The sequence below is a fragment of the Dendropsophus ebraccatus genome, chromosome 6 (assembly GCF_027789765.1).
Source record: "Dendropsophus ebraccatus isolate aDenEbr1 chromosome 6, aDenEbr1.pat, whole genome shotgun sequence".
Taxonomy (NCBI): domain Eukaryota; kingdom Metazoa; phylum Chordata; class Amphibia; order Anura; family Hylidae; genus Dendropsophus; species Dendropsophus ebraccatus.
The window spans coordinates 122896690-122917283 of record NC_091459.1 but is presented as its reverse complement, the minus strand read 5'-3'; the positions used below and the strand labels follow the sequence as shown (position 1 = coordinate 122917283).

Genomic DNA, 20594 nt, shown 5'->3' with positions numbered 1-20594 from the left:
CGTTGCACCCTTTTATATGGAATAAATTCACGTTTGAACATACAGTGGTACTTTGTTTAAGAGCGTTTTGGTTTAAGAGCTCACAGTTTTACAGAATTGTGACTTGGTGTAAGAGCATTGCTTTGGTTTCAGAGCTCCCTATACTGGGTGGGAGCAGGAGTGGAGGAGGGGCATGGCCTGCATAGCGGGGTCTACAGCATCCTACTCTGACCCAGGAAGTCTCCCTCACCTTCCAAATCATAGCAGATCCACTTCAGGCTGGGGCTCACATCAGGGGACAGGACTGTGGAGGTAATCTCTCCATAGCTGTAACCCCTCTCTCCCCGGACAGAGAGTGCTGCATGTATGTGCCCACATCTGCCCCGCTCATTCCTTCATGCTCCCTGCAGTATCTATTAGCCCTTGTGTTTCCCATCCTCTGCATTACTGTACAATAACGTATAATATCACATATTCTGCTGTTTCTGAATGTTTGTTTCATCTGTTTTACATGTTATTCAGAATAATAAATCATTATTTTTGGGGTGTGGAACCAATTGTCTGCATTTCTATGATTTCTTATGGGAAAATTTGCTTCGGTTTAAGAGTGGATTTGGATTATAAGTGCGGTCTCGGCACGAATTATGCTCGTAATCCAAGGCACCACTGTATATATACATAGCAATAACAGAACCGCACTGCTGTCCATCCTAAACCAAATCACAGTGACATGTAGTCATCTCTTCTCCTATGTTCTCCCCCTCAGCTTCCCACATCACAGTACCTGTTGTTCCACCTCATCCTTCCTCTCCTTCATCTCACATCCCCTTTTATTTCACGCTTCCTTCTTTTTCACCATATTATTAGTCATGTCACACAGCGTCTCCATTTCGGTTATTACTGATATTTTCAACTTTATCTTTTAGTTTAAATCAGACTCAAATGTGCAAAATTCACTGTCACCTCCGGAGCTACATTCATAATTCTGCCAGACTGCTAGCTCTCTCTGACTTTCTGTATCAGTGCCTGGACAGGGAAAACTTTGTTGCATTGCGTTGCATGAGATGAAGTGTTTAGATGTAAATCCCACAATGCATTGCACACCAAAACAACTCAGAGAGACGGTGGTTATCAGGGTAAACATTGTGTACACAGGGTTCTGCTGTCAGACACCTAGCTGCTTCTCTGGATCAGATCTAGAAAAGAAGATGAGCAGTGAAAAGAAACTCTCGTCCGCAAACTCTTTAGAATAACATTTTACTCCATGATTATAAAATAAAGGAAATCTAAACTCTAAAATCTCTATACAACATATAGGATTGTAAAAAAAAAAATAGAAAAGCAAATTGACTAAACTACACAACAACTTCCCGTCTGTATTCTTCCAGTTTTCGATATTATAAAACATAATAAATTAATAATAGCAACCAACAAATCAATCACCGTCACCTTCATTTCATCCCAATCTCATCATTTTAGTAATTTGCTATCTTTAAAACAATTGTATGAACAGAATAAATCTACATATAAATCCCTCATAATGTGAATATTACATACGTTACATGACTTATTCTGTACTGATCCTGAGTTACATCCTGTATTATACCCCAGAGCTGCACTCTCTATTCTGCTGGTGGAGTCACTGTGTACATACGTTACATGACTTATTCTTTACTGATCCTGAGTTACATCCTGTATTATACCCCAGAGCTGCACTCACTATTCTGCTGGTGGGGTCACTGTGTACATACATTACATTACTTATCCTGTACTGATCCTGAGTTACATCCTGTATTATACTCCAGAGCTGCACTCACTATTCTGCTGGTGGGGTCACTGTGTACATACATTACATTACTTATCCTGTACTGATCCTGAGTTACATCCTGTATTATACTCCAGAGCTGCACTCACTATTCTGGTGGGGTCACTGTGTACATACATTACTTTACTTATCCTGTACTGATCCTAAGTTACATCCTGCATTATACTCCAGAGCTGCACTCACTATTCTGCTGGTGGGGGCACTGTGTACATACATTACATTACTTATCCTGTACTGATCCTGAGTTACATCCTGTATTATACCCCAGAGCTGCACTCACTATTCTGCTGGTGGGGTCACTGTCTACATACATTACATTACTTATCCTGTACTGATCCTGAGTTACATCCTGTATTATACTCCAGAGCTGCACTCACTATTCTGCTGGTGGGGTCACTGTGTACATACATTACATTACTTATCCTGTACTGATCCTGAGTTACATCCTGTATTATACTCCACCCTGCATTGATCACAGAGGGATAAGGAATGTATTAGCTGCTGTATTACAAAACCAATAAAAAAAATCACAATGTAAATGACTTTGCGGTTTGTTATTTTGATGCATCAAAAATAATACAGCAGAAACATTACTGATGGGAGTAACGACCACAAAGACCACAGAGACAGAGCACAAAACCAAGGATGGAAATCACACAAATCACTGCAGCTCTGCAGAAATGGAAACCATAGATGGTGCAGTGTTGTATATAGCATATATATATATATATATATATATATATATATATATATATATACATACACCCTGTGTGTGTCCAGATATGTATTAAGAATGAAGCCCTTCTGGTGAGGATTTGGTCTCCGTCATGTCTCTAGTCCAGTGGATGGAGAATAGTGACATCACCGACAACTTTCCGATTGGGGGAATGTAAAGTACTGTGTGCACCCAACATCTTCAGGTGGACGCCCAAGACTGGTTCTTCATGGAAGTCTCTGTCTTGTTGGACCATCAGCACTGCCCAACTTAATGGTGGCCACACCCACTTGTAGAATTAATAAAAATTAAAGCAAACATTAGATTGGTTGACATTGGTCTCCAATCATTTAAAGATCAGATGTAAAAATAGGAATAGGAAGTCATTATTCTTCTCCTGGATCACATGACTCATTTCCACTAAGTCAGTGGCAACGTCCAGTCCGTGTCTATGACTTAGTCTCAGGGTTCATCCTCATACTGTTTCTCAGTCGCTGTCCCAAAATCTTCTAAAACTGACTGTAGATACTCAAACGTTGGCCTGTCTTCCGGCCGTTCCCTCCAGCACTTCATCATGATCTCATACAGTTCTGGTGCACAGTACTCCGGGCAGGGCATGCGGTAGCCTTCATCCAGTAGCTGGATCACCTCAGGGTTCGTCATACCTGAAGGAGAGAAGGGATATATCACCATCATCAATAGGCACGTTAAAGGTTTTGATCGGGAGGGGGGGATAAGTAATCAGACCTCGACGAAACGAAAGTGCATGACTGAGGGCTTCATCCTCTGCATTGTGTGCACATGCCCTGAGACGACCCCGTACTGTACACCTTTATTTCTAATTCTAGTAATTAGTCAACTCTAAATTATTACAGCAAGTGTAATAATAGATCAGAGGGTGTCCCCTAATAGGCCTTTGGGTTCTCCTATTATGGCTGTGGTTCAGTAAAGGATCTTCTAATACTCCGGTAGGCCGGGCCAACCCTTCCCCAATAAAGTACATACTAACTTTTTTAAAGTTTTTTGAGGTCTACAGGCGACCAGACGCATTACCTGCGTACGGAATCCGACCATATGTCACAATTTCAGTGAGAAGAATGCCAAAGGACCATACGTCTGACTTAATGGTGAAGACTCCGAAGTTGATGGCTTCAGGGGCCGTCCATTTGATGGGAAATTTTGTTCCTGTGGGTGGAGATGAAATCATTTTTACAATAAAAATGTATACGTTAGAATAGGTTTGAAATGGTTTGTTCTGGATAAAGACAAATCTAGAGTCTCTGACAATGAATATGGACAATGTTACTCCATCAGAAACCTCCTTATTGGCTGCATAGGGAACCACCCATCTCCTCATTGGCTGCAGCAAGACTTTCCCCCTCCTTACTGTCAGCAGCAGAAACCTCCTCCCCCCTCAATGACGGCAGCATGAACCTCTCCCCTCCTCACTGACTGCAGCAAGAACCTCCCCTCTCCTCACTGACTGCAGCAAGAACCTCCCCTCTCCCCACTGACTGCAGCAGGAACCTCTCCTCTCCTCATTGACTGTACCAAGAACCTCCCCTCTCCTCACTGACAGTACCAAGAACCTCCCCTCTCCTCACTGACTGCAGCAAGAACCTCCCCTCTCCTCACTGACTGCAGCAAGAACCTCCCCTCTCCTCACTGACTGCAGCAAGAACCTCTCCTCTCCTCATTGACTGTACCAAGAACCTCCCCTCTCCTCACTGACAGTACCAAGAACCTCCCCTCTCCTCACTGACTGCAGCATGAACCTCCCCTCTCCTCACTGACTGCAGCAAGAACCTCCCCTCTCCTCACTGACTGCAGCAAGAACCTCTCCTCTCCTCATTGACTGTACCAAGAACCTCCCCTCTCCTCACTGACAGTACCAAGAACCTCCCCTCTCCTCACTGACTGCAGCAAGAACCTCCCCTCTCCTCACTGACTGCAGCAAGAACCTCCCCTCTCCTCACTGACTGCAGCAAGAACCTCCCCTCTCCTCATTGACTGTACCAGGAACCTCCCCTCTCCTCACTGACAGTACCAAGAACCTCCCCTCTCCTCACTGACTGCAGCAAGAACCTCCTCTCTCCTCACTGACTGCAGCAAGAACCTCCCCTCTCCTCATTGACTGTACCAAGAACCTCCCCTCTCCTCACTGACTGCAGCAAGAACCTCCCCTCTCCTCACTGACTGTAGCAAGAATCTTCCCTCTCCTCATTGGCTGCAGCAAGAATCTACCCTCCCTCGCTGACTACAACAGAAACCTCCCCCCTCCTCACTGACAGCAGCATGAACCTCTCCCCTCCTCACTGACTGGACCACAAATCTCCCCTTCCCTCAATGACTGCAGCAGAAACCTCCCCCCTCCTCACTGACTGCAGTAGAAAAGCAGGAATACCCCCCCCCTTCCTCACTGACTATATTAGGAACCTCCACTATTCCCACTGACTGCAGCAGAATCTCTGCCCTCCTCACTAACTGCAGCAGCAACCTCCTACTGACTACAGCAGAACACCCCCCCCCCTTCATTGCATGCATCAGGAACCTCCCCATCCTCACTGAGTGAGGTAGGAATCTCTCCCCTACTCACTAACTGCAACAGGAATGCCCCTCCCCCCCCCCCCGCACACACACACTGACTATAACAAGAACTTCTCCCTTCCTCACTGACTGCAGTACGAACCTCTACCCTCACTGAATGCAGCAGGAGCCCCCAATGACCTCTGTAGGAACCCCCCCATAACTGCCTGCAGCAGGAGTCTCCCCTCCTCACTGACTACAGAAGGAACCTCTCCCCTCCCTCACTGACTGCAGCAAGAATCTCCTCCTCCTTACTGACACCAGAAGGAACCTCCACAATTCCCACTGACTGCAGAAAAAAAACCCTCCTCACTGACTGCAGTAGGAGCCTTCTCACTGACTGCGTCAGGAATCTCCCCTTCCACACTGACTGCAGCAGGAACCTCCTCCTTTTCACTGACTGCAACAGGAACCTGCTCACTGACTGCATTAGGAACGTCCCCTTCCTCACTGACTGCAGCAGGAATCCCCCTCACTGACTGCAGCAGAACCTCCCCGTCCTTAATGTCTGCAATAAGATGTCTGCTGTTCACTTTTATCACGCAAAATGCCTACTGTAATACTAATTGTGGTTGTAGTCACCAGAATGTTCTTTGTTTTTTTAGACTGCTTTCACACGTACAGGATCCGCAGCAGATTTAATGGCGCAGATTTGAAGTTGTAGATTCAAAGCAAACTGCAGCTTCAAATCTAGGCCATCAAATCTGCTGCGGATCCTGTAAGTGTGAACGCACCCTTAAAGGGGTTGTCCAGCAAAAAAGATTTGGTGTCAGAAAGTTGTACAGATTTGTAATTTACTTCTATTTAAAAATCTCAAGTCTTCCAATACTTATAAGCTGCTGTATGTCCTGCAGGAAGTGTTGTTTATTTACATACAAAAACAGTGCTCTCTGCTGACATCTATGGCTGAGTCAGGAACTGTCCAGAGCAGGAGATGTTTTCTATGGAATTTTGCTATTGCTCTGGACAGTTCCTGACTCGGCCAGAGATGTCAGCAGAGAGCACTGTTTTTGTATGTTAATTATCAACACTTCCTGCAGGACATATAGAAGCTCATAAGTATGGGAAGACTTGAGATTTTTAAATAGATATAAATTACAAATCTATATAACTTTCTGACACCAGTTGGTATAAAAGAATTTATTTTTTCGTTGGACAACCCCTTTAAGCAGTTTGAACATGGATACAGACAAACAAACTGATATGTTATGAATCTAATTTGTTTTCTGATTTCTGAGATTCAGTGAATCTAAAACTTTTGATATTTATTTTGGACAAATTTCACAAAATGGCGACTGCAGCTGTATTGTACATTGTGTTCTATACTGAACTCCTGCTCCCGGGAACCCTGAAACCCCAGAGACTTCAGGATACCATGCACCACTGTAATGGGCAGTCCAGGGCTTTTTGATTTGGACCAAATCTTTTTGGATAAAAATAAATTTGATTGTAACGAACGACCTTAAACTTCAGGAGTTTTGCTCCTCTCTAAATATCCAGCTTCTGGGCCCTCCATGGAAAATGTCTTGTAGGACCCTCGAATTAGGATGTGTACTTTATAGTATCTCAGCTGCCATATGGTCAGGGGGTACAAGTGGTAACTGTACTATCTGCAGTTCTTATAGTTAAAGTGTCAAGGTCGTTTCATTTTTTTTGCAGAAATCAATAGTCCAGGCAATTTTAAGAAACTTTGTAATTGGGTTTATTAGGCAAATATGCCATTATCTGCATTCAAAAAGCCTTTTCCCCAGGTCCCCCCCTCCTTCCTCTTTCTCATTCACTACTCATTATCAGCAAATCTCGACTCTCTTACATAAGTCGAGCCCTGTGTAATCTATGGAGAGGGGAGGGGGGGGGGAGATTAGTCAACATCAGAAAATAAAGGATTACACAGTGGGAACTGTGTGAAAGCCAGAATTCAGAGGTCAGAGAGGTCAGTGCTGACTGTCAGAGGAGATAGCCCAGTGATGTAGCTGTAAATTAACTCTTTGTTGTCCTGTTTTGGTGCCTCATCTCCCTCCATCCCTGTCCTCTCTATAGAAAAAGACAGGGGGGAAGGCTTCAAACTGGCTAATAAACCCATTACAAAGTTTCTTAAAATCGCCTGTACTATTTCTGCAAAAAAATAAATAAATAATTAAACGACAATGACACTTTAAAGAAGTTTTCTTCCCACCCCCTAGACCTTCATGTTAAGCAGTACTCCACACAGTGATGTCCATACATGTCAGGTATTGCTGCTTAGGGCTGCCTTCACACTACGTATATTTCAGTCAGTATATGTATATTTCAGTCAGTATTGTGGTCCTCATATTGCAACCAAAACCAGGAGTGGATTAAAAACACAGAAAGGCTCTGTTCACACAATGTTGAAATTGAGTGGATGGCCGCCATATAATGGCAAATATTTGCTGTTATTTTAGAACGGCTGTTATATTGAAATAATGGCCGTTATTTACTGTTATATGGCGGCCATCCACTCAATTTCACCATTGTATGAACAGATCCTTTCTGTGTTTTTAATCCACTCCTGGTTTTGGTTGCAATACTGACTGAAATATACGTAGTGCGAACATAGCCTAGATCATACTGAACAGTGAGGATACAGAGAGGACATGTATTTCATTGTTGTCAATGTTCCTGATTTAAACCTATGCAAATCCCAGAAAACCCCTTTAAGCCCCTATAAAATAAAATGCTAGACTGCTCAACAGAGTGCTCTCTGCACTGAAGACTATAACAAACACATCTATAGAGTGCCACTATTTATGTTGCAGGTATAGCAGCTTTTATGGGCACCCTTAAATTGTCGGTCCTGATCTCTAGTACTTGCTAGGGAAAACCATGACTGCAGGGGGTTTTTTTTTACATGAAATATTTCCCAAATTTTTCAAAAATTTCCCAATTGGGATAAATCTATCACGAATGGATTTACTTAAATAATGCTTTAGCATCTAATTTTTGTGTATCGGTGACTGAACACTTTCCCAGATGTGGTGCTGCCGTGCTTTGTGATTTCGGCGTGTCTACAGCTCAGCACATGTGAAAGTAGAAGCGATCAGCAAACGGCCAGTATCAGTATGACAAGGTGAATCTCCTACTTCTGCTTTTATCCTCACAAACACCAAACAAACATCCTCAGCCCTCTATGTTCCCTATAAGAGGTGGAAAGAAGAAGATCTGTCACTTGTTATTAGCCAATCGATGTAATTATCAGGCTCTGATAATGCATAAGGCTCAAGAGCTTACAATCTAATTAAGGGGGGGGGTGAGATCCCATGTTTCTATAGCAGAGGCATACCTTGCAGATCCTAGGACCTAATGTAAAATCTTTATCTTTATCATTTCTAAGACTCTTGACTTTATATATAACAAAGGAACTATCAAGACTGTCTCTTTAGACTGTGAGAGTGTCTGCTACCTCTGCTCTAAAGTCTTGTCCTCTGGGTGTCTAACTTCTCTGCAATTTGCTGTCCACTGTCTGTTGCTAGAGGAAATCTGTCTCTAGTAACCGTCACAACTAGAAAATAAGGTGGAGGGGCTAAGCATGTTCTATGTTCTACTTTCAGGCTGTGTCTGATCTTCAGAGGATCTGCACTGCCCCTAATAGGGAAATTAAGGCCTCCCATCTCAAGTCAAAAGCAGCAACAGTTTTAGTCTAACCCCTTCCTAGTAGGCTGCTGCTTTTTCAATTATTTCTGCTTACAGCAAAGCCGGTGCATCAGAAAGGAGGTTTCCACCATGGCACTGCCCAGTAATATAACATGTTTGATGAGAAATAGGCAAGTTCGGGCAGTATTTAGTTAATATCTGGCAATCAATGGATTATATTGGTCATATGGATCAATTAATCATATTTCTTTCAAGCATGTCCAAAGAGGAAGGACTATACTTAAAGGGTGACATTGTGCCTTGCAGGTAGAGAGAAAAAAAGGAGGGGGGGGGGGGGCAGCAGAAGCTGGTCTTTCTATAGTGTACATGCTTCAATACCGGATTGGCGGTAATTAAAGGGAAATTGAACAAATGCCTAAGTATATAGTAACTGATGCCAAGATTGACTTTTTTGCATTGCAGCTCTGGTTTATGCAGGGAACTATTACTGATGATGATGACTTAATGTAGGGGGAACAGAGGATTGTATTCAGGAGGCAGCATAGTGTACATAGTAAGAAAATAGGTGTATATATTTATAGACAGATGTCCACATATGTGAGGGAAGCGTTGAATTATATTTCATGCATTGTATGGAATATCTGGAGTACTGCATCGGAACTAGGGGGGGTTGACAGGCTCAATGTGTCTGCAAACAGTCCAGGTACTTTCCTGTGTATGACACTATCTAAGCCCCACCCACACTCCCTGTGTTCCAGTTAAGTCTCTCGGCTGTTAGAGATGGAGATGTTCCCCTAACAACAGATTGCAGGAAAGTGAGATACCAACTTTTTCTGGGCTAAAGAGTCATTTTATGGTAAATGAAGTGATTCACAAATATGTTAGCAATTACGGAGAGAGAAATTGTTTGAGACGACAGTGAACATTTACGTTTTACGAGTATTCACGTTATTATACGACTGTTATATATTATTACATGCTCTGTCAGTAAAGTCTCTCGCTCACCCTCTTTGGCTATGTATTCACTATCAATGATTCTTGCCAGTCCAAAATCTCCTATTTTACAGCACAGTGTATCATTCACCAGGACGTTGGCGGCTCTCAGGTCTCTGTGGATGTAATTCTTCTTTTCAATGTACGCCATGCCCTCCGCCACCTGAAACCAGAGAGAAATGATGAGTGTGAATTGGTTAATTGTGGCATTCCTTCATTCCTTAATAATTATTTGCATCGATCTTCATCAGCTCAAGTCCAATCTTAAAATGGTTTTACAGCAATTGTTTTAAAAATAAATTAGCAGGCGTCAAAAAGTTACATAAATTTGTAATTTACTTTTATCTAAAAATCTCCATTCTCCTAGTACTTATCAGCTGCTGTATGTCCTGCAGGATGTGCACCCTCTCTCCCTGCTCCACTTCGTCTGCGGCCATGGTCCCATGTTCCCAGGTCTGGTGCCGCCTCATCTTCAGCCCCCTGGGGCGCCTCCTAGGGCACGTGTGCACCAGCTGGCACAGATTTAAAGGGGCAGTACGCCATTGATTGGTTAATTGCAGCAAACACTCTCTTATAAATCCCTGGGGGGTGGAGGGGGTTGCCTGCCACAGCAAGTCCATGCGGTGGACGCTGGTAAAGACCAGCGGCCCCTTAAACTCCACCCCCATCGCTAGCGGTGGTACAGCGGATCCACAACTCCGGTTGTGACACAGGAAGTGGTGTATTCTTTCCAGTCTCTGTCCAGGACAGGAACTGTCCAAAGTATCAGCCAATCCCCATAGAAAACCTCTCCTGCTCAGGGCAGTTTCTGACATGGACAGAGGTGGCAGCAGGAAGCACTGTGTCAAATTAGAAATAATACACCACTTTCTGTAGGACATACAGCAGCTGCTAAGTATTGGAAGGCATGAGATTTTTAAATGGAAGTAAATTATAAATCTGTATAAATTTTTGACACCAGTTGATTTTAAAGATTTTTTTTTTAGTATTTAAGTTTCATTTTCGAACATTATTACAGGGGCAGCCATAATGCCTGTGCTTCTTGTAACATCATTTATATGGCAAGCCCCATGGACACAAATACAATAGACTGAAGTGGGGTGCATATTTACTTCTGTGGGAGAGCTCTCATCAGTCATGTTCTGTGACCTGTGCAGAGGTCATTGTGTGGGGAGGGGAACACTGAGCTCTAACTATCACTTGTTGTGCATAACCTGATCCTATAATATCTATATACTGATGTCATCTTTGACTGTAACCCTGGCTGGGATGATGAGTCCTTCCACAGAACAGGAAGTGTCAGCCTATTAGCCTTAGTGGTCGAATTAAAAACTTCCAGATTTTAGGATTATTTTAAAATACAGATATCAGACTAAAAATATTTTCTTAAGGGTGCCATCACACGTACCGTATCGCTGAATATTTTTCGGTGTGAGTTTCCACAGTGATACTGATTGCTATAATGTCAATGTATGTGTATTCTCACTGCGTGTTTGGTGCGATTTTTACATGCGAGTTTTGATTTTCACATGATTTTCACAGGATGGTTTAACACCACAAAAAACGCAGCTACTTTCGTGCGAGTTTCGTGCAATAAATGCGCAGCGATACGGTATGTGTGAAGGCACCCTTGAGAATTTTCCAACTTGAAAACTTGACTTAAACAATAGGTAATTTTCTGATTAAATGTTCCTTTTAAGTAACAGAGACCAATAGTTAGCCCATGCTAGGAATCCTGCTGAGTAGGGTGGTAAAGGTCCTTAGAGTTCTCCACATTTCTATGTTGCCTTCATGTTTTCTTCTCTCAAAAAAAAAAAAAAAACCTGCTCTGTACAACCAGGAACAACAAGATAGTTGAAAACTCTACTCTTTACTAACCAGAAGAAACAAGATCAGTGGGAATCCTACTCTGTAGTGACCAGGAGCAACAGAACCAATGGAAACCCTACTCTGTACTGGCCAAGAGCTCCAAGACCAATGGGAACCCTACTCTGTAGTGACCAGGAGCAACAGAACCAATGGAAACCCTACTCTGTACTGGCCAAGAGCACCAAGACCAATGGGAACCCTACTCTGTAGTGACCAGGAGCAACAGAACCAATGGAAACCCTACTCTGTACTGGCCAAGAGCACCAAGACCAATGGGAACCCTACTCTGTAGTGACCAGGAGCAACAGAACCAATGGAAACCCTACTCTGTACTGGCCAAGAGCACCAAGACCAATGGGAACCCTACTCTGTAGTGACCAGAAGCATAAAGACCAATTGGAACCCTACTCTATTGACCAGGAACCACAAGACCGTTGGAAACTCTACGCTGTACTAACAGAAAGCACCAAGACCGATAGGAACCCTATTCTGTTCTAATGAGGAGCAACACTACCAATGAGAACTCTACTCTGTCACATTCCCCCAGACGTAACAATTTATTACTAAAGGTCTTTAGCAAGTATGTTCAATCCAGCAACTCAAGTTGCTTTTTAAATGTTCATGCTCCTGTACTGACACAGCATGTCAGTACAGTAGCACGAATATTTATACAGTTTTGAAGCACCTGGCATCATCTCTGAAACAGTTAAGGGAAACCAATCAGCATAATTTGGCCTATTGAGTTCCCAGGAGCACCTAATCGATATTGTAAGAAGCCCCCCTACCATGTCTGTGGTTGCTCCTTCAGTATCTTCATATCTCGGTAAAATTTGTTTTAATGCCACGCTAATGGGCCTCCTTGTCTGTCAGTCACCCTGCAGAGCACAATGACAGGACAGAGAGCTGTGACTAGTCACAGCCAAGATGACTAGTTCCTGGCCCTCTCCCTTCATTGCGCATGGCATTAGAACACCTTTTACCAGAATATGAAGATACTGAAGGAGCAGCCATAGACATGGTAGTGGGAGCTCCTTTTAAATCCAGTTTTACAATGCAGTAAAAAAACAATAAAAACAGCCATACTTACCTGTCTGCACTCCTTCCGATGCCCTCAGGCCCCAGTGACAGCCCGCTCAGCCAATCACTGGCTGTGGTGGGAGAGCACAGTGATTGGCTGAGCAGGCTTTCAGTGAGCTGGGGACTGGAGCAGGAGGGCATCGGAAGGTGCACAGGCAGGTAAGTATGGTTACCTACTGCATTTTTTTCGTTCAGATTTTTGTATATTTAATTCCTCTAAAGTATGTTTAAAAGAAATATACAAAAATTAGAGGGAAAAAAATTTAATGGGTTTCTGCAAGACACATTTCAACTCCAGTGTGATCCGGGCAATTGCAGGCATACCGCTGGAGTTTTAATGTGTCTTGCAGAAACCTATTACATTTTTTAGTTCTAATTTTAGTATATCTTGTTTACACATCCTTCCAACGAACAAAATATACAAAAATGTAATATATTAACCTTTGCTCCGCCAAACCACCTGGTTAAATGTGCACTCGTGTACTCGAGCATTGAAAAATGCCAGACTTGAGAAATGAGCACTCGAGCATTTAAGAGCTTGAGTGAACAGTCCGGCATGACCCATTTTTTTTTAGCAATTGTTGGGGAGGATAAAAGAAATAACATGATCTTACCTTCCCTGCTCCAGGGGTCGCTGCCGCTCCAGTCCCCGGCTGCTTCTGGGGGACCGGGTCTTGATGTGTAAGGTCCGCTGAGCCAGTCAGTGGCCATAGTGGCCGTAGTGACCTCACATGTCACAACCCCACTCCCTGCTCAGACCAGGAAGCAGCCAGGGACCGGAGCGGCGCCATCAGCGCTTGAGCGTGGGAGGTAAGAGCATGTTATTTCTATTATCCTCCCCAGCACTTGATAAAAAATGGATCTGGCCAGACTTCTCCTTTAAGTAACAAGCCTACTTGTTGATAGTTTCCAGAACCAATGGGAGACTTTTTGTTACTCTGCACAGAGTAGAACCATAGTGTAAATCAGAATGCAGACGTAGTCTAGAAATACAGGACTTAACATTTCCAATCTAATGGGAATGATCAATGATCACCACAAAAAACAATGTAGCACCTAAGTCTGCAGGCCTAGCCCCTGGGCTGTTAGTCACCGTTATTTAGGAGGATGTTTTCTTGCACAGTGTTGGAGCCACAAAAACAGTTTTACGTGAGGTTTTTGAATTGTTTTTGACGTCTGTGGTCGTCTGCTCAGTAGACCGAGATGGACACAAAACATCATGGTGCTTGGGGTTCAGCAGCAATAACATGTATACGTCATTATGATGTTATTACAGACACACATCTGCTTATTAGCTGCGATCTCCATCACAGGGCTCAGGGAATAGGAGATCTGTATCTGCCATAACATGAAGTTGTGGCTTTTGGTATCTTTCAGAAGTGTCGGTAAAGAAAAACTTACACTCAAATTTCACATTGTGCAATGGAAAATAAAATGAGCGTCATCTTCCTGCCTCAGATCGACCACAAGCTAAATTTATGTCGTCCGGATCGTCTAAATTTAACCTCATGAAATGCTGCTGCTTTTTATTATCACGGTATATTAAGTTATTAGACCGTAACTCCTTAAAGCTGGAGTTAAAGGGGTTAATGACGTTAGTTAAAAGGTCTGTCGTCGCCCCCCAACTTTTCAGGAAGCAACACTGCTCTAGTCTAAGGGCTGTGTCTGGTATAGCTGTATACTTTTGGATCAGACTGAGCTGCAATGCCAGGCATAGCCTGTCAACAAGGGTGGCGCTGTCTAGTCTTGGACAACTCCTTTAAGGAATCAAGGGGCATCATGTGACAGGGCATATTCAGAATAAATTCTTCCACTGATCCCTAAAACAGAGGAGCAAGGAGCAGTGTGCCCTCTGTTTTTATCTGGAGATGTCCATATTGTCTCTATTCTACTCTGTACAGACGAGTTTTTAAAAACTTCTACTTCCAGGTTTGGCTAATAGCCTAGGTCATGTTTCAAGACTTGTTAAAAATTTGGATAATAACTTCTTTATTATTTTTGCACCTCACCCAACTATGGAGAAAATGTTTGTTTTCCCAAGATAATCCCTTTAAAGGGAGTTATGCAGGATTAGAATAAACATAGCTGCTTTTTCCAGAAACATTCAGCGCCACCATCATAGATAGGGATGACCATTACTTCCCCCATAAATAATACAACCATCGGTGCTGTCCCGTCACTTACCTGGGCCGACATGTCCACCAGTTTTGGGAAGCGCAGCTTTGATCCTTCATCTGTCTTAAAAAAATCCAACAGACTTCCTGAAATGATCACACAAATCTTACTTTTATTATATTTTCGGGAGCATTTTGGCTTTGGTCACATGGAAATAACAGGATCGGTCACACTTTTTTCCAAAATGACATCCACAGAAGAGATAGAGGTGATAGCCTCCACCTCCCATACATGTCAATGAGCCTTGGGCTCCATGACCCTCTGTCTGGTCGCTTCTTTGGAAACTTTTGGTCAGTACTAACCACTAAATACTGGGAACTCTCCACAAAACCGGACGCTCTGGAGATGATCTGACCCTGGTGTCTACACGTCACTATGAGTCCCTCATCAAAGCCACTCAGATCCTTACACTTGCCCATAGACCCCATAACATTTAATAATAGGGCCGCAATGCCACATCTTTGGAGCATGATTTAAGAATTGATACATTGTATCACCGCACCAGACTTACCTTTACTCATATATTCCGTCACAATGTATATGGGCTCTTTGGTGACCACTGCGAAGAGCTGGACCAGCTTGTTATGGCGCAGCATTTTCATCAAGTTTGCTTCTTCCAGAAAGGCCAGGGGTGACATGCTGCCCTCCTTCAATGTCTTTATGGCCACTGTTACATTGTTATTATAAAAACCTAAGGATGAAGAAACAAAGATCTATTAATCATAATAATAATAATACATGAATCCTCTGGTCACCAGTTATCTCCAGTCTTTGGCTCTTACATGCCCCAACTATTGGGGAAGTCATATGGACCAACTCCTCAAGTCAATACTGGGGGGAGAGAATGCCAAGGTCCACTTACCTCCTCATAATAAAAACTATAAAAGAAGCATAAAACAGAAATGCACAGTAGCCCTAGATGTGTTTCAATGCTTCATTATGGGCTGGACATTGACATACAGACTAGCTACCTATAGGTGGCACCACAGAGTTCAGCATTTATTTGTATACCGTTTCCCATGACTCTATATATTATCTGGATCTCCTCAATCAGAACCAGCTCCATTGACATACAACTCATACCTACCCATCCACACTTCTCCAAACTGTCCAGCTCCTAGTTTCTTCACAAGCCTAACAGACTCCCGGGGGATCTCCCAGACATCAGTTTCCCACTTGTTTCGGATCAACGCTGGGCACGGCTTTTCCAGTTTGCGGCATAAGCCATCTGCCCTGCCTGCAGAAGTTACAGAAATAATAAAAAAAAAATTGTGAGGTTACAGGGGTCAATGGAAGTATCTAGGGGGAGGTAGAAAGCAATCTCTAAACGCAGTTGTGTCATATTACATTGTCCCGGACTTTGTTCAAACCTAAGTGATGGATTCTATTTATAGGAAACCTCTACAGTGGGGATGTTGGGGAAGGAGAAGCATCCAGTAGCACATTTCACTCCCTAGCTTGTAGTGATATCCATCCAACTCGCTCCATTATAAGTCTGCTGGAGACAGATTTATGGCAGTCGGGAAGTGAAGTGAACCACTGGGCGCTTCTACCTGCTCATGCTCTTGAAATACTCACTGATCAAAACTTCTGATATACTCCTGTGACATATCCAAAGTCTTTCTTAAAAATGCTTAAAGGGGAACAAGCAGCAGGTTAGAGGAATCTAACCTACTCAAAGCCCCCTAATGCGCACGGGGTGGCGAGGAGGAAGGTATGTGACCTACCTTCCTCTTTGGCGCTGTTCTTGTGCAGTTAGTAGTTGAATCCGGTGCACCGTTAGGAGCACTGCCCCACCCCATCACGCAAGCTAATTCTAATGATAATCAATGGATTTAGCACGATAGGGGTGGGGCAGTGCTCCTAACGGTGCTTCGGGCCATGAATTCAACTACTATCTACACGGGAAAAGCACCGAAGGAGGAAGGCAGCTATCAACAGGTTAGCTTTGTCTAACCTGCTGATAGTTTCCCTTTAAGTGTATGGTACAAAGACAAAAGTTTGATTGGTGGTGGTCTAGATGTTATGAATCCCATGATCCCCAGTAAGAGGGGGGGGGGGAATCACCTTGTGTGTGGCAAATGAACAGTACAGCAAGATCCCATCCAATCAAATCTCTCTACATCTCGCCCCATGTTTCAGTGCGGGTAAATGTATCAGCCTAGCATCTAAACTTTAGATTTTCAATTCAATTGAATTCAATGTGAACAAACGTTTAATAGATTTATAAAATTATATATAATGTGCAATACACATTATGTACATATCCATATGATATTATGTGCACTCACTGGAGTAATGTTTGACAAGTTCCTGTAGTGAGGAGAATGTGAGGGCCGGAGAGATGTAATATCCGCCATTGTCCAGCATCCTGATCTTATAGTGTTTGATTAGATCTCCTCTTGTTGGATCTTTGTCGCGAACAGAAAGTGAATAGGTGCCTGGTGGAAAACAGTGCAAACGTATCTCATTAAATGGTAGACATGGTGCTGTCTGGATAAGTATAACATGATTTGCAGCACATAAAATGTATACATGATAGGGGGTTCAGAGTCTCACATGGATTAAAACCCACACCATGCAGTGAAAATGAATACAGCATGGGGGAGGTGGTGATCCATGTGAGGTAGGTCCCCAGTGAAAGGAAATTATCCTCCATAAGGTAATAGCTTCAGTAGATAGATAAGCCCCCTCCCATTAGCTAGCCTTCCCCTGTTGGTGGACATTCCTTCCCAGTAGGTAGCTTCCCCCTGTAGGTAGATAATCCTCCCCTTTACGTAGCTTCCCCCTGTAGGTAGATAGTCCTCCCCATTAGGTAGCTTCCCCCTGTAGGTAGATAGTCCTCCCCATTAGGTAGCTTCACCCTGTAGGTAGGTAGTCCTCCCCTTTAGGTAGCTTCCCCCCAGTAGGTTGATAGTCCTCCCCATTAGGTAGATAGTCCTTCCCATTAGGTAATTTCCCCCTGTAGGTACATAGCTCTCCCCATTAGGTAGCTTCCCCCTGTATGTAGATAGTCCTCCCCATTAGGTAGCTTCCCCCTTTAGGTAGATAGTCCTCCCCTTTAGTAGCTTCCCCCCAGTAGGTAGATAGTCCTCCCCATTAGGTAGATAGTCCTTCCCATTAGGTAACTTCCCCCTGTAGGTAGATAGTCCTCCCCATTAGGTAGCTTCCCCCCTGTAGGTAGATAGTCCTTCCCATTAGGTAGATTGCCCCCTGTAGATAGAGAGTCCTTCCCATTAGGTAGATTGCCCCCTGTAGATAGATATTCCTCCCATTAGGTAGAAGTTCCCAGTAGGTAGAAAAATTCCCACCTAGGCATTAAAACTAGCCCGTGCAGCAGGGGGGCCCGACATGGCGAAGCGTGGTCTGCAGCTATAGGACTGCTCACACCAGCACACCGGACAGCTTCCAGCCCACACCAGCACCCTCCCCAACCCGGCAAAGCTGCTGGTGGGTTGGTAGAGTGTACAGGATTCATGGGGCTCCATACAGTTTTTTGCTATGGGGTCCCATGAATCCTAGCTACGACCCTGGTTTATCCACTGCTGGAACTACCATCGATTAGCTGTGGAAAACTGGCAGTAAGAGTTCCATCTCCCTGCAGTGCCCCCACAGGAAAAACAAAGAATTACACATTTCCAAATCAAAATCAATGGACTGTCAAGTAATTCATGGTCCTCCAGAGCCACAGATGGTTTTTATAACCTTTCTCTGTCTGACTAATAGATGTCCATAATAAGGGATGCCCTCTATTAAGTCCACTTAGGGTATTAAAAATGGGGGTTCTGAGACCAAATTATTAGTTTAACTCTGTAAGTTTTTGCTCAAAACTTTACTAAACCGAAACCCAGCAGTGCTGTGATATTTGGGTGGGGAGCGTGTGGCATGGGTGGGTAACTAGAGTCTCTACTGTAGCTCTGCACCTCGTGTGGTGTCGGCCACAGATTGTTACTAATGATACAAGGCCGAGGCATGCCTTTCCTCAGGAAATAACATCGTATAGCACTTACAGCTGTGATTAGAAAATAAAAAAAAAAATCAGACATAAATGTATTTTTATTTAAAAAAAAAAAATTATATATATATTTTTTTACCAGAATAGCCCTTTAACATAACACAAATAATGTGATAATAATTCCAATAACAGAAATGATCATCATTGTATATTATTACTCCTATTATTATGTAATTATTTAATTATTAATAATTTACATTTCTATATTTTAGTTTATTATCTAATTTTACTGTTATTATTTAAAATGATTGTGATTATTATTATTAATATTATTATGATTTATTACCATTTTATTATTCCTGTTACTTTTTTACAGGCTTATTATCATTGTTGTTGTTTTTAGCATAACAATATTGTTATATTCTAACAAAAGTTGAGCAACCCTTGAGCATGCTTGGGTTCGTTGGAACCTGAGCATTCAGCATTTGATTACTGGTGGCTGGAACAGTTGGAAGTAGCCCTAGGGAGTCAGGAAAAGCATGGATACAGCCATAGGGCTGCACCCGATTCAGCCACCGGTAATCCGACGAGCCCAAGCATGCTCGAGGTTTGCTAATCTTTAATTATAATAAACCAGTATTGTTATACTAAAAACAACAATAATCATAATCCTGTAAAAAAGTAACAATAGTAATAAGGTAAATAATAATAATAATAATAATAATAAAATCACCATCATTTTAAATAATAATAATAGTTGTGGAAGTCATGTGACCATACCTAGACTTGTTTCGCTCTCACGGATAAGGAAGGTCCCGGGGATGTTTTCTGGAGCTAAGAGCTGCCTTTCTGCATCTTTACGAGTGATGTTATTGAAAAAGAACCTTAAAAAAAAAAGTTCAACAAATTACCACAAAATTCCTAAGGCACAGACCATGTACCACAATCCCTACTTATCACCATATGCCCCCCAGTGATCAGCCGTAATTTGTAAACTGACAGTAAATGGTTTCCCAACAGTGCCACCGCTGGGGAAATGAAGAATTACACAGTGCACATTCACTTCAATAGATTATCTATGTAATGGAGGACAGGACAGGCCCTCCAGAGCTAGAGACTCTCTTGTATCTTTTAACCGCTCTCCACTCCACTAAGTTATTATCTATTATGTTACAGTTTCATATAATGGAATTTCAGAATTCAAAAAATTACATCAAATTAAAATTGAATAAAATTTTATTAAAAAAGAAATAAATATATATAAATAAACACACACACACACACAAATACATCAAATTGATATTTTTACTCACTTTTCCATTTCTAAGGTTTGTACAGGTGTCACAAAGTTGCTGGGGACGTAGCCTTCTTTGCCGGTCCGTTCAGACTTTGCCAACCACCAATCTCCACTAGATCTGGGCCGCAAATATATTTAAGAAAATGCATTTATCTCACACGTTACTTTAATTTACCCTATACACTCTATATACAGTTGTCAATGCATTTGTAAAAATAAAAAAATGAAAAAAAAATGCTTACTTTATTTAGAATTTTAAATAAGTACATTTAAAGGGAACGTGTAACTGGAAAATGACCTATTGTTTTTATAGTGAAAATAGTTTTTAAGAACTTTTAGTGATGTTTGGGACAGGTCCTGTCTATCGTAGCCTAGGGTTCATGGGGTTTCCTGTAAAGCATATCACTGAATGCTGTTAAAATAGCAAAGGCAAGATGGCTGTGCCTAAATGATGTACCAAACGTGATCATAAAAAAATTATAATCTGAAAATAAAAAAGATTAGAAAAAAA

The 20594-nt window shown here is 42.6% G+C and overlaps 1 protein-coding gene across 1 annotated transcript in view; it reads right to left on the bottom strand.

Moving 5' to 3' along the window:
- Window positions 1-1248: 1248 nt before the first annotated feature.
- The window catches only part of BLK (BLK proto-oncogene, Src family tyrosine kinase), a 39464-nt gene continuing 20118 nt past the window's right edge, over window positions 1249-20594 (bottom strand). Inside the window, exons 5-13 of the mRNA XM_069973991.1 lie at window positions 20100-20201; window positions 19567-19670; window positions 17123-17272; window positions 15919-16068; window positions 15343-15522; window positions 14841-14917; window positions 9723-9873; window positions 3573-3704; window positions 1249-3184 (exon numbers count right to left, since the gene is read on the bottom strand). Coding sequence (XP_069830092.1) covers window positions 2982-3184; window positions 3573-3704; window positions 9723-9873; window positions 14841-14917; window positions 15343-15522; window positions 15919-16068; window positions 17123-17272; window positions 19567-19670; window positions 20100-20201 — 1249 coding nt within the window. The 3' untranslated portion in view covers window positions 1249-2981. The remainder of the gene's footprint in view (window positions 3185-3572; window positions 3705-9722; window positions 9874-14840; window positions 14918-15342; window positions 15523-15918; window positions 16069-17122; window positions 17273-19566; window positions 19671-20099; window positions 20202-20594) is intronic.